The sequence below is a fragment of the Ranitomeya imitator genome, chromosome 7 (assembly GCF_032444005.1).
Source record: "Ranitomeya imitator isolate aRanImi1 chromosome 7, aRanImi1.pri, whole genome shotgun sequence".
Classification (NCBI taxonomy): domain Eukaryota; kingdom Metazoa; phylum Chordata; class Amphibia; order Anura; family Dendrobatidae; genus Ranitomeya; species Ranitomeya imitator.
This window is the reverse complement of record NC_091288.1, coordinates 86,927,997-86,943,308: the sequence shown is the minus strand read 5'-3', so window position 1 is coordinate 86,943,308 and position 15,312 is coordinate 86,927,997. Positions and strand designations below refer to the sequence as shown.

General features: G+C 42.1%; 1 protein-coding gene across 2 annotated transcripts in view; it reads right to left on the bottom strand.

The window, feature by feature from the left end:
• FAM117B (family with sequence similarity 117 member B) overlaps positions 1–15,312 on the bottom strand; it is a 68,585-nt gene that overhangs the window by 33,524 nt on the left and 19,749 nt on the right. For both annotated transcript variants that reach the window (XM_069733578.1, XM_069733579.1), the window contains exon 2: positions 143–228. In XM_069733578.1, the coding sequence (XP_069589679.1) occupies positions 143–228 (86 nt within the window). The remainder of the gene's footprint in view (positions 1–142; positions 229–15,312) is intronic.

Genomic DNA, 15,312 nt, shown 5'->3' with positions numbered 1-15,312 from the left:
GCACATTCTCTAGAGTCCTGTTCTTGGGATCTTTGGAGAGGTGCTCAGCAGTTGGCTCCTGTTTCCCTGCACTAACTGAGGCTGCAGTAAATACATGGATCACAATAAAACAGAAAATCGTGAGAATAAAAGAATAAGGTACCTGTGTAGACTGATCTTTCATGCAAGGTGCCACCTGTCCATGATCTCGGGGCCATTGTCCAGACAGATAAGGAGCTGCAAGGGTATCTAGGAAAGAGGAATGTCTTATTAGGGCAATAAATCCAAAAACAATCACAGGAAAAAAGTGTCATACTTACAATGGTCACAATACTAATGCAGCAAGCCATCATGACAAAGCACAAGGGCAGCACAGGTGCAAAATACTGATGAAAAAAACATACTTGAGTGTTATACATGCACAAGGATAAGACATGTATCGTGGGACAGTCGCACAGATACATGTAGTGCATCAGCCATCCCCCATGGATGATAGGGGACTGAGTGGCTGCTCCTCTGTATTATGCATTTGTGCTGCCTCCATCTTATCTTTGGTGCTTGCCGCATCGTGCAGTGCATAAGTTTTGTGACCAAGAATTTTACAAATTGCCTAGATTCTAGGCAATTTCTAGGCCCTAGAAGGTTTGTTAAACACTGAATTGTTTTGGCCAGGATTTTCACGTCATGATAAAAATACCATGGTTTTGCAGCAATTTCTGAAAATCGAAGCAGAAAAAAAAAAAAAAATGCAGAGTGAACTGTAAATATCCTTTCGTTTTGTACAAATATCTCTGTCTAAAAGATGGATTTGAAATTCAAGCCGGTTTGTTAGTGGATACATGATTGTACATGAGTCAGGACTTTCCACCACAATGTTCATCCTTTTATAATAGGCTCAAAGGATTTTTTTTAGCCTGGGATTGATGCTCTGTTCCTACATGTTGCAAAATCATAGAAACATTATGACTTCAAGGTCTAAGGGTATGTTCACACGTTCAGGATTTCCATCCTTTTTTTTTCAGGACAGTTTTTTTAAAAAACTGCAGCTCTTGGCAGAAAACGCAGGTCCTTTTTTTGGTCCTTTTTTTGTCCTTTTTTGATGCGTTTTTTGATGCGTTTTTTGATGCGTTTTTTTATGCAGTTTTCTATGCAGAGACTGTGTTTCCTAGGAAGCTTTTTAGGGCTAAAATGGCTGAAAATACCCTAACCCTACCCCTAACCCTACCCCTACCCCTAACCCTATTCTAACCTTAGTGAAAAAAAAAAAAAAAATTCTTAAATTTTTTTATTGTCCCTACCAATGGGGGTGACAAAGTTGGGGGGGGGGGGGGTGTCATTTACTATTTTTTTATTTTGATCACTGAGATAGGTTATATCTCAGTGATCAAAATGCACTTTGGAGCGAATCTGCCGGCCGGCAGATTCGGCGGGCGCACTGCGCATGCGCCCGCCATTTTGCAGGATGGCGGCGCCCAGGGAGAAGACGGCCGGACGGACACCGGGACGCCGGGTAAGTATAAGGGGGGGAGATTAGGGCACGGGGGGGGCATCGGAGCACTGGGGGGGGCATCGGAGCACGGGGGGGGCATCGGAGCACGGGGGGGCATCGGAGCACGGGGGGGCAGCCACACTCCGCCCACGCACTTCCGCCCGCTCCCCCGCACTTCCTGCTGCAGCGGTTCTGCACATCAAATCGCAGTAAAACCCGCAGATATATTTTTGATCTGCGGGTTTTACTGCGATTTTGACCTCACAATGGAGGTCTATGGGTGCAGAACCGCTGCGGTTCAGGAAAAAGAAGTGACATGCTCCTTTTTTGCCGCAGCTATTCTGCGCGGCTTTTTAAACGAAATTACGGACCATGTGCACAGCAGTGACTGTTTTCCATAGGGTTACATTGTTATGTACCCTGCATGGAAAACTGCTGCGGAACCGCAGCGGCAATACCGCTGCGGTTCCGCAGTAAAAAACGCACTGTGTGAACATGGCCTAAATAGAACATGATTACACCCTTTGAAATGGTCAAGTAAAGAAATCACCTATATTACATAAATGGCTTTATGAAAAGGCTCAGTACGTTTGAGTTGTATATTGGACTACAAGGCCCGTAGGGTTATAGTAGTAGAGGCTACTGTGCTAGTGCTGCAACGAGGGAGGGGTGGCCTTGCTTTTACCGCTATGGAAGTTTAGCAAGCGTGAATTGAGAGTGCCACCCATGGGCCACCAACTATTCTTTATTGGGTGATCCAGCAAGTCAAATTCTGGCGTTATCTGAGACTAAAAACTTCCATGACTTACAACAGATTTTTATGAGTTTTAGATACTTCTTTATGCCTTGTCCAGTCAGGGGTTGTGAAATTGCTGAAATGGGACGTAGTTGATCGGAAAAATCGAAAAAGGCCTGCAACATCGTGTAGCAAAAAAATTCACCGAAATTTTAGCATAAATTCCTGTAAAGTAAGCCAACTAATACAATATATATGCAAAAAACGGGAGTGCTTATGGGGGCTAAATACTCTCCATCTTTGGCAAATTTAAACATTGCATTTTGGGAGTCGAAATATATTTACTCTACAGACAATCCTTTCATGGCTAGCATATTCTGGTATGGTAGATACATTGACGACACGCTCATAATTTGGTGCGGCGATGTGTCTGCCATACCAGAATTTATGGAGTACTTAAATAATAATGATTGTGGAATGAAATTTACTCATAGATGTGATAAATACAAAATTTCATTTCTTGATTTGGAGCAGAGTGGCTATAGTGGTGAGTTCATAACTAGTAAAACGCATATCAAACCTGTAAGTGGGAATAGTCTTACATGCTAGATGCAGTCACCTAGCACATACAAAAAAATCAATACCGGTTAGGGAATTTACAAGGCTTAAATGAAACTGTAGTAAGGAAACAGATAAAAAAGAAGAATTCAACAATCTAGAGGTGCGCTTAAAAAAAACGGGAATACCCAAAATGGTGTTTAAAAAGAGCCAGAGATATAGTTGAAAATAAAGAGAGAATGTTTACTCAAACCGAGCGTTTCCAGGCTAGAAAATGGGGAAAATAGACAAGAAAAACCATATGTTTGTCTACAATTTAGTCCCCATTTTAGTGAGATTAAATCCATCATTCAGAGACTGTTACCAATATTAGAACAAGATGAAATATTATCAGGTATAGTAAGAGTAAGAGATGGCATTAATGTGGTAGCCAGGAGAGCTCCCACTATTGGCAATGTAGTCTCCCTGAGTTTTTTAAGTCTAAATCCAAATCAAAAACCTGGTTGGAATGTAGGGGTTTTCATAAATGTGGCACTCCTGCTTGCAGTACGGGTGCATCCAGCCAACCAGATAAAACATTCACAAATTTGGATAATTCTAAATGTTATTATATAAAGGAATTTATAAACTGTCATTCTAAAAACGTAGTCTATAAAATTAACTGCTCAGAATGCAAAGTTTCGTATGTAGGGTGCACTACAAGGAAATTAAAAACCAGAATATCCGAACATATGAGATATTGGTAATTTTAATGTCGGTAATAAGATCATTTCCATGGTTGCCAAACACTGTCACTTGCCATGGCAATAATTTATAAGCAATATCTATTCAGGGTATTGAACTAGTTAGATGCTTCAATTGAGGGGGGTATTAGGAGACGCCTCTTAACAAGAAAGGCGTTTTAGATTTATAACCTGCAAACAAGATCCCCTACTGGTCTAAATAAGAAAAACAAAATTATGTACCATTATTGCTAAAAGTTTCTTTTATATTTTGATAATAACTGTTTTATATATGCTTACAATTATCCACCATGTATAGCGCTATGAGTCACCAGGACCTGTGTAAAATCATGTGATCAGGGATCTTGCCGTTATTGGCTATCTAGCACTATATAAAAGGTCTTTAATGTCGATTTGAGGGTAGACATGACTAAGATCTTCTAGGTCGAAACGCGTCGTCTTTTCCATCTGTTTGCACCCACTTTGTGCAAGGATCTGTACCATTTTATATTTTATATGGATCAATAAAGACTCTCGAAATTTTAAGGAGCTGGAATACACACTTTTTCTTCTCTCCTTCTAAGCCAACTAATAGGTGGTGTAAACTTAGTCTAAAATTCACTAGATTTATCTAACCGTATAAACCACTATGATAAATCTGGCACATCTTAGGTCTGTCTAGTACAATTTTGCGCTGTCTAAGGCTAGCCTTAGATGGCTGTCTGCTGAGCTATTCTTCTGTTAACAGCCCTCTCAGCTGACATTCTCATACACAGGAGAACCTTCTGGACCGAGAGCTCCTGCATTCTCCATGTGAACGCATAAAGCCACCGGCAGATCTCTGCGAGAACAATGTGATCGGCAGTCTAAAATCTGACATGTGCGATTGACATACAGTATCTCCTGACCATCCATTGGCTGGCGCCCACATATACATTAGACCATGGGCCGAACCCATCAATATCTGTTTGTTGACGTGCCCTTTGTCTAATGTGTATGGGGCCCTAAGAATTAGACACTATTGATAAATGTGACGCGATATCTGTTTTATGTAGAGCCTATCGGACTCGCATACAGCAGACAATTTTGGCATAGCCTGGGGATATTGGAGTGCACCTTAATATAACAAATGTACAGCACATGATGTGATATCCGCAAGCATTTATGAAGCAACATACAGGAACAAACACACATACCAACAGTCTATAAACAGACTAAATTCAAAGACTGTCGTCATGTAACATATATTCAGTGTGACTACCATCAGCATTGTAGACACAGAAGTTTGAAGGCAATGCCAATGTACTAGCAGACAACTATTAATAACTACACTATTCTATTCCAGCGTGTCAGCATCACCAGTCTGGATGTAAATGTTTAGGCCCTGAAAAGCCAATAAAGATGGCTCACATTGAATCCTTATCTGCATGTACCATATATTCATGGATGCATGGATTAAATAGGATCACACTGCTTTGGTGCACACTCAAATTTATGGAATTTTTGAAAAGAAAATCTTGCCCATAGCAACCAGTTGCAGTGCACAATATGCCGACGGCTGAGTAAATACCCCTCTCACCACTGGTGTGTGGCGTAATAGGAACTGTTGCATCTGCTTACAGTACAGTCCTACTCACTTTGGGCTGCTCATTGTAAACAATGGGTTTACAAAGAAGCAGACCATTACACAAAAGTTAAAAATTAACCAATACACAAATGTGTACCTTTTGTTCTATAGTAGAACATTTTATATTATTTACTCGCTGACATAGCTCCATTAAATTCCACAGCCTGTTACAGACATCATAAAACATAATTCCATATGGTTAATATTTATAAAGTAACTCTACAAATCAGTGGGAGGAAAACCTAACAATAATGAAAGTCTGAACATGACTTTGCTTAAACAATCTATACATGCCAAACAAACACCACCCCCTTGAAGAAGCTAATGCGAAACTCATGTTGGGGGAACAATCTGCCATACTCCGTATCCTAGTAACTCACTGATTTCTTGTGGCCATCTTTATGTTCTGCGTTTAGTTTGTCAGGGCCATGATCCAGATTGGGGTGTATATTTTATTGGACTTACTGGTTTCCTTTTCGGATGGATTAGCTGTTCTAAGGATTAACATGTATGTGTTGGTCACTCGGCTTTATGGATATTATACATGGATGAGCAGTAGCTCACCCTACAATCAATTTAATCCAGAGTTATCATTCTTGTGTCACATTGTCATTATTTTGTGTGTATTTTTATCATTTGTTTAGCATGGATGCAGATTATTGTTGTTACACTAGTAAGGTTCAGGCTTTCATTGATAGGTTTTATTTTATATAGTTTGGAAGCACGATTCATGCTTCTGGGATTGGCCTTACATAGGAAAGATTATATATATATATATATATATATATATATATATATATATATATATATATATATATATATATATATATATATATATATATATATATATATATACACACACACACAAAAATGTCCATATTTTGTTGTTTGTTTGGGCCTCAATTCCTCGCCCGACGTTTTGTTTTATTACCCAACAAAGCAATACTCATGGTCTTGCTGAGATTTGAAATGTAATACAGACCAAAAAGTTACAGCCCCAGAGCAATTTCCTCAAGGCCAAATCTAGGTGAGAAACCGCAAAGGTTTTACAGTACGAGTGAATTGGGCTTTCGAAATCCTATCAAGACGTATAAAAAAAAAAAATGGCCAGACTGAAAGCAAATTATATTGGGACTCACTGTTGCAAAAGTTAGCCAGATTTCACCGTTGTGGTGTAGAGGAATAATGAAAATTATCCACCAAGTTTGGATACAGCCAAAGAGTATATCCATATGGAACAGAAATGTATCACTTTTTCTGTAAGGCTATGGGCACACAGTGCGTTTTTGATGTGCTTTCCACCCCCCCCTCCCCCCCACCCCCCAATGTGGAAATGGGCCAAAAACGCGATGGAATCCTTATGCAAGCTAATACAATGACAATCCCGAAGTATTATGCATATGATCAGTAAATTTCCTTGAGTATTTGCTGTTTTTTTTTTCTGCAGCATGTAAATTCTTTGTGCGTTTCAGCAGCGGTTTTCACCCATTGACTTCAACTGAGTCAGTGAAATCCGCAGCAAAAACGCAGGTATAAAAATGTTTGTGGATTTGCTGAGTTTTTGTTTTGGGTTTTACAATCTACCTATGGTGTTTCTCATGCTGTCAACTGTGTGTGCTTTGACTCCATTTTCTTGTTGGTTAACCCCTTTCTTCAATGGACCTACTATTCCGTCCATGTGCGGTGGGCCCTACTTCCCAAGGACGGAATAGTACGTCCAGCGCGATCGGCAGCGCTCACGGGGGGAGCGCGGCCGAGTGTCAGCTGTCTATCGCAGCTGACATCCGGCACTATGTGCCAGGAGCAGTCACGGACCGCCCCCGGCACATTAACCCCCGGCACACCGCGATCAAACATGATCGCGGTGTGCCGGCAGTATAGGGAAGCATCGCGCAGGGAGGGGGCTCCCTGCGGGCTTCCCTGAGACCCCCACAGCAACACGATGTGACCGCGTGGCTGCGAGGGTCTCCTTACCTCCCTCCCTGCTCCAGGCCCGGATCCAAGATGGCCTCGGCATCCGGGTCCTGCAGGGAGGGAGGTGGCTTCACAGAGCCTGCTCAGAGCAGGCACTGTGAAGGCTGCAGTGCTCTGAGACAGATCGGTGATCTGACAGAGTGCTGTGCAAACTGTCAGATCACCGATCTGTGATGTCCAGAGGATAAATAACAAGGCTTCTAGAGCATTCAGGGTGGAGGTGGGCCTGGAGGAGCTTAGCTCTGGAGCTATGGTTTCATGTTAAGGAAAACTGAAAGTTTTGTTTGTTCCTGAAGCGGGCGGATTTCCGTAGCAACAAGGACTGTGACATGCATTATGTTTTTGTCTTTCTGTTAGGCCAGGTTTGTTTTTGTCAACATTGCACTGGTTTATGCGGTACTTTTAATAAAGCAGTCGAAGATATAAAGAGACTGTGTTCCTGTGTCTACCTCTATATGCAGCCAAGTGAGCCAATACACCACAGACCACCTAAAACGGCCATGGGCCCCAGCAGCCACATAAATCATCCCTGCAGCAGGAAGTATAATGAAGCCTCAACAAAGGAAGAGGAGAAGATTTAGGTTTGTTTCCAGATTAGCAACTGAATTTGATCAGTGTCAAAATTTTTCCAGTGGAAAAGTACTGTTATACATAGAATAAAATATTGCTTGCACAGGAACATTTAATCTCACGGCAGCTCAGTTTTCACTGCTGACTCATCTTGATGTTAAAAACCGGATTAAAGATTTACACCTTGTACCTACTCTAACTGTGAAATACATCATAAAAAAGTTACAAAGTGGGTTTCCACCACGTAATAACCTTTTTTTTAACCCCTTAATCCCATATGACGTACTATCCCATCAAGGTGACCTGGGACTTAATTCCCAGTGACGGCATAGTACGTCATATGCGATCGGCCGCGCTCACGGGGGGAGCGCGGCCGATCGCGGCCGGGTGTCAGCTGCCTATCGCAGCTGACATCCGGCACTATGTGCCAGGAGCGGTCACGGACCGCTCCCGGCACACCGCGATCAAAGATGATCGCGATGTGCCGGCGGTGCAGGGAAGCATCGCGCAGGGAGGGGGCTCCCTGCAGGCCCCGGATCCAAAATGGCCGCGGGGCTGCATCCGGGTCCTGCAGGGAGCACTTCCGGGTCAGGATCAGGCTGCAGCTGCAGCTCTAATCCTGCCCGGCTGTATGTCAGATCACCGATCTGACAGAGTGCTGTGCACACTGTCAGATCGGTGATCTGTGATGTCCCCCCCTGGGACAAAGTGAAAAAGTAAAAAAAAAAAAATTCCACACGTGTAAAAAAACAAATCCCTAAATAAAGAAGAAAAAAAAAAAAATATTCCCATAAATACATTTCTTTATCTAAAAAAAAAAAAAAAAAACACAATAAAAGTACACATATTTAGTATCGCCACGTCCGTAACGACCCAACCTATAAAACTGGCCCACTAGTGAACCCCTTCAGTGAACACCGTAAGAAGAAAAAAAAAAAAAAACACGAGCCAAAAAACAACGCTTTATGAACATAACGCTGAACAAAAAGTGGAATAACACGCGATCAAAAAGACGGAAATAAATAACCATGGTACCTCTGAAAACGTCATCTTGTCCCGCAAAAAAACGAGCCGCCATATAGCATCATAACCAAAAAAATAAAAAAGTTATAGTCCTCAGAATAAAGCGATGCCAAAATAATTATTTTTTCTATAAAATAGCTTTTATCGTATAAAAGCGCCAAAACATAAAAAAAATGATATAAATGAGGTATCGCTGTAATCGTACTGACCTGACGAATAAAACTGCTTTATCAATTTTACCAAACGCAAAACGGTATAAACGCCTCCCCCAAAAGAAATTCATGAATAGCTGGGTTTTGGTCATTCTGCCTCACAAACAAAATCGGAATAAAAAGCGATCAAAAACTGTCACGTGTCCGAAAATGTTACCAATAAAAACGTCAACTCGTCCCGCAAAAAATAAGACCTCACATGACTCTGGACCAAAATATGGAAAAATTATAGGTCTCAAAATGTGGAGATGCAAAAACTTTTTTGCTATAAAAAGCGTCTTTTAGTGTGTGACGGCTGCCAATCATAAAAATCTGATATAAAAAACGCTATAAAAGTAAATCAAACCCCCCTTCATCACCCCCTTTAGTTAGGCTAGGTTCACATTGCGTTAATGGGTTAACGCTAACGGACAGCGTTGCACGGCGAAAATGTCACAATTAACGCCGTGCAACGGGTCCGTTAGCACACCCATTGACAGCAATGTGATTTTCGGGTGTAGCGCATCGCTAGAGCGTGCCATTTTCAGCTCGCGCTAGCAAGGTGCCGTTCTTTTGTGGCGCGCCTCGGACACTGCTTGCAGAGCGGGGTCGTTAACGCGACCACTAAACGCGACACCTAAAAAGACATTGCGTTAGCGCAATCCACTAGCGCTAAACGGATTTCCCTAACGCAATGTGAACCTAGCCTTAGGGAAAAATAATAAAATTAAAAAAAATGTATTTATTTCCATTTTCCCATTAGGGTTAGGGCTAGGGTTAGGGCTAGGGTTAGGGCTAGGGTTTGGATTACATTTACGGTTGGGATTAGAATTAGGGGTGTGTCAGGGTTAGGTGTGTGGTTAGGGTTACAGTTGGGATTAGGGTTAGGGGTGCGTGTGTGGTTAGGGTTACAGTTGGGATTAGGGTTAGAGGTGCGTTTGGATTAGGGTTTCAGTTATAATTGGGGGGTTTCCACTGTTTAGGCACATCAGGGGCTCTCCAAACGCGACATGGCGTCCGATCTCAATTCCAGCCAATTCTGCATTGAAAAAGTAAAACAGTGCTCCTTCACTTCCGAGCTCTCCCGTGCGCCCAAACAGGGGTTTACCCCAACATATGGGGTATCAGCGTACTCGAGACAAATTGGACAACAACTTTTTGGGTCCAAGTTCTCTTGTTATCCTTGGGAAAATAAAAATTTGGGGGGCTAAAAATCATTTTTGTGGGGGAAAAAAAAAGGATTTTTTATTTTCACGGCTCTGCGTTGTAAACTGTAGTGAAACACTTGGGGGTTCAAAGTTTTCACAACACATCTAGATAAGTTCCTTAGGAGGTCTAGTTTCCAATATGAGGTCACTTGTGGGGGGGGTTGTACTGTTTGGGTACATCAGGGGCTCTGCAAATGCAACGTGACGCCTGCAGACCAATCCATCTAAGTCTGCATTCCAAATGGCGCTCCTTCCCTTCCGAGCTCTGCCATGCGCCCAAACAGTGGTTCCCCCCCCCCCCCCCCCCAATATGGGGTATCAGCGTACTCAGGACAAATTGGACAACAACTTTTGGGGTCCAATTTATTCTGTTACCCTTGTAAAAATACAAAGCTGGGGGCTAAAAAATAATTTTTGCGAAAAAAAAAAAAAAATTATTTTCACGGCTCTGCGTTATAAACTGTAGTGAAACACTTGGGGGTTCAAAGCTCTCAAAACACATCTAGATAAGTTCCTTAGGGGGTCAAGTTTCCAAAATGGTGTCACTTGTGGGGGGTTTTAATGTTTAGGCACATCAGGGGCTCTCCAAACCAACATGGCGTCCCATCTTAATTCCAGTCAATTTTGCATTGAAAAGTCAAATGGCGCTCCTTCCCTTCCGAGCTCTGCTATGCGCCCAAAAAGTGGTTTACCCCCACATATGGGGTATCGTCGCACTCAGGACAAATTGTACAACAACTTTTGTGGTCTAATTTCTTCTCTTACCCTTGGGAAAATAAAAAATTGGGGGCGAAAAGATCATTTTTGTGAAAAAATAAGATTTTTTATTTTTACGGCTCTGCATTATAAACTTCTGTGAAGCACTTGTTGGGTCAAAGTGCTCACCACACATCTAGATAAGGTCCTTAAGGGGTCTACTTTCCAAAATGGTGTCACTTGTGAGGGGTTCTAATGTTTAGGCACATCAGGGGCTCTCCAAACGCAACATGGCGTCCCATCTCAATTCCAGTCAATTTTGCATTGAAAAGTCAAATGGCGCTCCTTTCCTTCCGAGCTCTGCCATGCGCCCAAACAGTGGTTTACCCCCACATATGGGGTATCAGCGTACTCAGGACAGATTGTACAACAACGTTTGGCATCCATTTTATCCTGATACCCTTGGTAAAATAAAACAAATTGGAGCTGAAATAAATTTTGTGTGAAAAAAAAGTTAAATATTCATTTTTATTTAAACATTCCAAAAATTCCTGTGAAACCCCTGAAGGGTTAATAAACTTCTTGAATGTGGTTTTGAGCACCTTGAGGGTTGCAGTTTTTAGAATGGTGTCACACTTGGGTATTTTCTATCATATAGACCCCTCAAAATGACTTCAAATGAGATGTGGTCCCTAAAAAAAAAAATGGTGTTGTAAAAATGAGAAATTGCTGGTCAACTTTTAACCCTTCTAACTCCCTAACAAAAAAAAATTTTGGTTCCAAAATTGTGCTGATGTAAAGTAGACATGTGGGAAATGTTACTTATTAAGTATTTTGCGTGACATATCTCTGTGATTTAAGGGCATAAAAATTTAAAGTTGGAAAATTGCGAAATTTTCTAAATTTTCGCCAAATTTCAGTTTTTTCACAAATAAACGCAAGTTATATCGAATAAATTTTACCACTACCATGAAGTACAATATGTCACGAGAAAACAATGTCAGAATCACCGGGATCCGTTAAAGCGTTCCAGAGTTATAACCTCATAAAGGGACAGTGGTCAGAATTGTAAAAATTGGCCCGGTCATTAACGTGCAAACCACCCTCGGGGCTTAAGGGGGTTAAATGAAATAGTCCCTCTTGTAAAAGAAAAATTACTTACCGATAATTTACTTTTCTAGAACCCACAACAGCCCCATGGAGACAGAGGGGATCTGCCCCCAAAGTCAGGAAACCTACAGCTTTAAACCCTTAGTGACCGGGCAAAAAATTTTTAAATCTGACCAGTGTCACTTTATGTGGTAATAACTCTGGAACGCTTCAACAAATCCCAGTGATTTTGAGATTGTTTTTTTCGTGGCACATTGTAATTTATGATAATGGTAAATTTAGGTCGATATGTTTTGTGTTTATTTATTTAAAAAAAATCAGAAATGTAATAAATGTAAAACATTTTTTGCAATTTTCAAACTTTGAATGATTATCCTTTTAATCCAGATAGTCATACCACAGCAAAACATTAATAAATAACAGTTCCCACATTTGTTCTTTACATCAGCACCATTTGTAAAATGTTATTTTATTTTGTTAGCCTTTAAGAAGGTTTAAAATTGTAGCAGTAATTTTTAATTTTATCATGGAAATTTACAAAATTTATGTTTTTGAAGGACCTATTCAGGTTTGAAGTGCCTTTGGGGGTCCTATATATTGGACAACCTTGAAAAGTGATACCATTTTTAAAACAGCGCTCCCCCCACATCGAAAACCTCAGTCAGGTAGTTTATTAACCCTTTAAGTGCTGTTCAGGAATGAATGCAAACTGACATGACAGGAATGAAAAAGTGTATTTTCACCACCTAAATGTCGCTAACTTCTGAACAGGTCACTGTAGGCAGCGGACAAAGGCCATTATCAGGCCGTGAATTGCCATGGCAAACATCAGGGCCACACAATCATGATCTCAGGGTGCCAATTGGGGTAAAGAAGCCCCCACACTCGGTTAACCATTTATATGATGTAGTCACTATTGACAGCAGCACCTAAGGGGTTAAATAGATTTGTACAGTGCTAATACTGATCTTGGCTAATGCAGCAAGTTGTCAGCTATATTGGACAGCCAACAGTCGCTGGATTGTCACTTGTATGGGGATGCTATTCTCTTATATCGTAGGTCAGTAAAAAAGACGTATGGGCGGTCATTAAGGGGTTAAAAGGCAGAGCCTCTCATTGGTTACAAAGTATGAGAGGTACTTCGTTTGGTTAATTTGATACATACATACACACAATACATGTTAGGCATAATGGATATACTCTTGTATAATTACTGCCCTACTCCTCATACATACCGTATATACTCGAGTATAAGCCGACCAGAGTATAAGCCAACCCCCTAATTTTGTCACAAAAAAACTGGGAAAACTTAATGACTCGAGTATAAGCCTAGGGTGGGAAATGCAGCAGCTACCGGTAAATGTCAAAAGTAAAAATAGATACCAATAAAAGTAAAATTAATTAAGACATCAGTAGGTTAAGTGTTTTTGAATATCCATATTGAATCAGGAGCCCCATATAATGCTCCATAAAGTTTATGATGGCTCCATAAGATGCTCCATATTAAAATATGCCCCATATAATCCTGCATAAAGGTTAATAATGGCCCCATAAGATGCTCCATAGACACATTTGCCCAACATAATTCTGCACAAATGTTGATTATGGCCCCATAAGAGGCGCCATAAAGATATTTACCCCATACAGTGCTGCACAAACCTTGATTATGGCCCGATAAGATGCTCCATACAGACACTTGCCCCATATAGTGCTGCACAAACGTTGATTATGGCCCTGTACAGACACTTGCCCCATACAGTGCTGCATAAAAGAAGATTATGGCCCCATACAGACACTTGCCCCATATAATGCTGCACAAATGTTATGGCCCCATAGATGCTCCATACAGACCCTTGCCCCATATAGTGCTGCACAAAAGTTGATTATAGCCCCATACAGACACTTGCACAAACGTTATGGTCCCATAGATGCTCCATACAGACACTTGCCTCATTTGCTGTTGCTGCGATTAAAAAAAAAAAAAAATCACACTCATCTCTCCGTCACTCAGACTCCCGGCACTTTCAATATTCACCTGACTTCGTTCCGGCTCCGCTCCATCTTCAACGTATTATGCACTGACATTCAGGCAGAGGGCACGCACTAACCACATCACCGCGCCCTCTTACCTGAGCGTCACTGCAGAAGACGCTGAAGACGGAGCGGCGCCGAGAACGAGGAGCTGGTGAATATCGCGCAGCGCTGCGCTCCCCTCCCCGTTATACTCACCTGCTCCTGGCGCTGTGCAGTCCCTGCTTCTCCAGCGCTGCTGCTTCTCCCTGTACTGAGCAGTCACCGTTACCGCTCATTACAGTAATGAATATGCGGCTCCACCTCTATGGGAGGTGGAGCCGCATATTCATTACTGTAATGAGCGGTACCATGTAACCGCTCAGTACAGGAAGAAGCTGGGGCGCCGGGCAGCCAGGGACTTGGAGGGACTGTGCCAGGAGCAAGTGAGTATAAGTAGACAGCCCCCGCTCCCCCTACCCTGCCAACCCCTGGGTATGACTCGAGTATAAGCCGAGAGGGGGAATTTCAGCTCAAAAAAATGGGCTGAAAATCTCGGCTTATACTCGAGTATATACGGTATGTTACGTTTTTGTTTTTTTCTGCCACAACCAGTGAGTCAACTGTAGAACACCACCATAGAAAAGAAAGAGGAAAGGAAGGGTGCTATCGTGGGTTCCTCAAAATCCAATTACCGGTAAGTAATTATTTTTCCCTTCCCCATGACAGTACCATGGAGAGATTACAGAGGAATTCCCTAGGGAGGGACCACAGCTTGCAGAACTTTCCTCCCAAAAGCTAGGTCTGCAGGACACAAGTCTAACCTATAGTGTGCAAAAAAGGTGGATGGTGAAGACCACGTAGCTACTCTACAAATCTGCTCATGAGAGGCATTAGCACTGTCTGCTAAGGATATAGATACAGCCCTGGTGTAGTACACTTAAGTTTTCAGAGGGATCCAGGCCATCTGACGTGTATGCCATGGAAATTCCTGTTTTGACCCATCTAGGCTGGGGATCCTTAAGTTTCTGTCTGGCCTCTGCTGGAACCCTGAACGGGAATCAATAGGGAGGTAGATTTCCCGACATTAGCCATTGACTATGTACACTATTGTACTGCAGAAGGCAACTCCTGACATCTAGGGTGTGGAACTCTCTTTCCTTTTCATTCTTGGAGTTGCTGCGCTGCAGAATGAGGGATATATTTCTTGGGTACTGTGAAAGGGCACATTAGGGAAGAAGCTTGTTAAAGGTTAGTTTACTGAAAGAGCCTGCAACTCCCCAATCCTTCTGGCTGATGTAAGCGATAACCAAGAGGGCCGTTTTAAAGGTTAGTGCCCTGAATGGGCATTCTGGCAATGGTTCACACAGGGCTTTCTAGAGGTTCCAGGGAAGGGGGGGTAGCTGATTTAGTATGCTG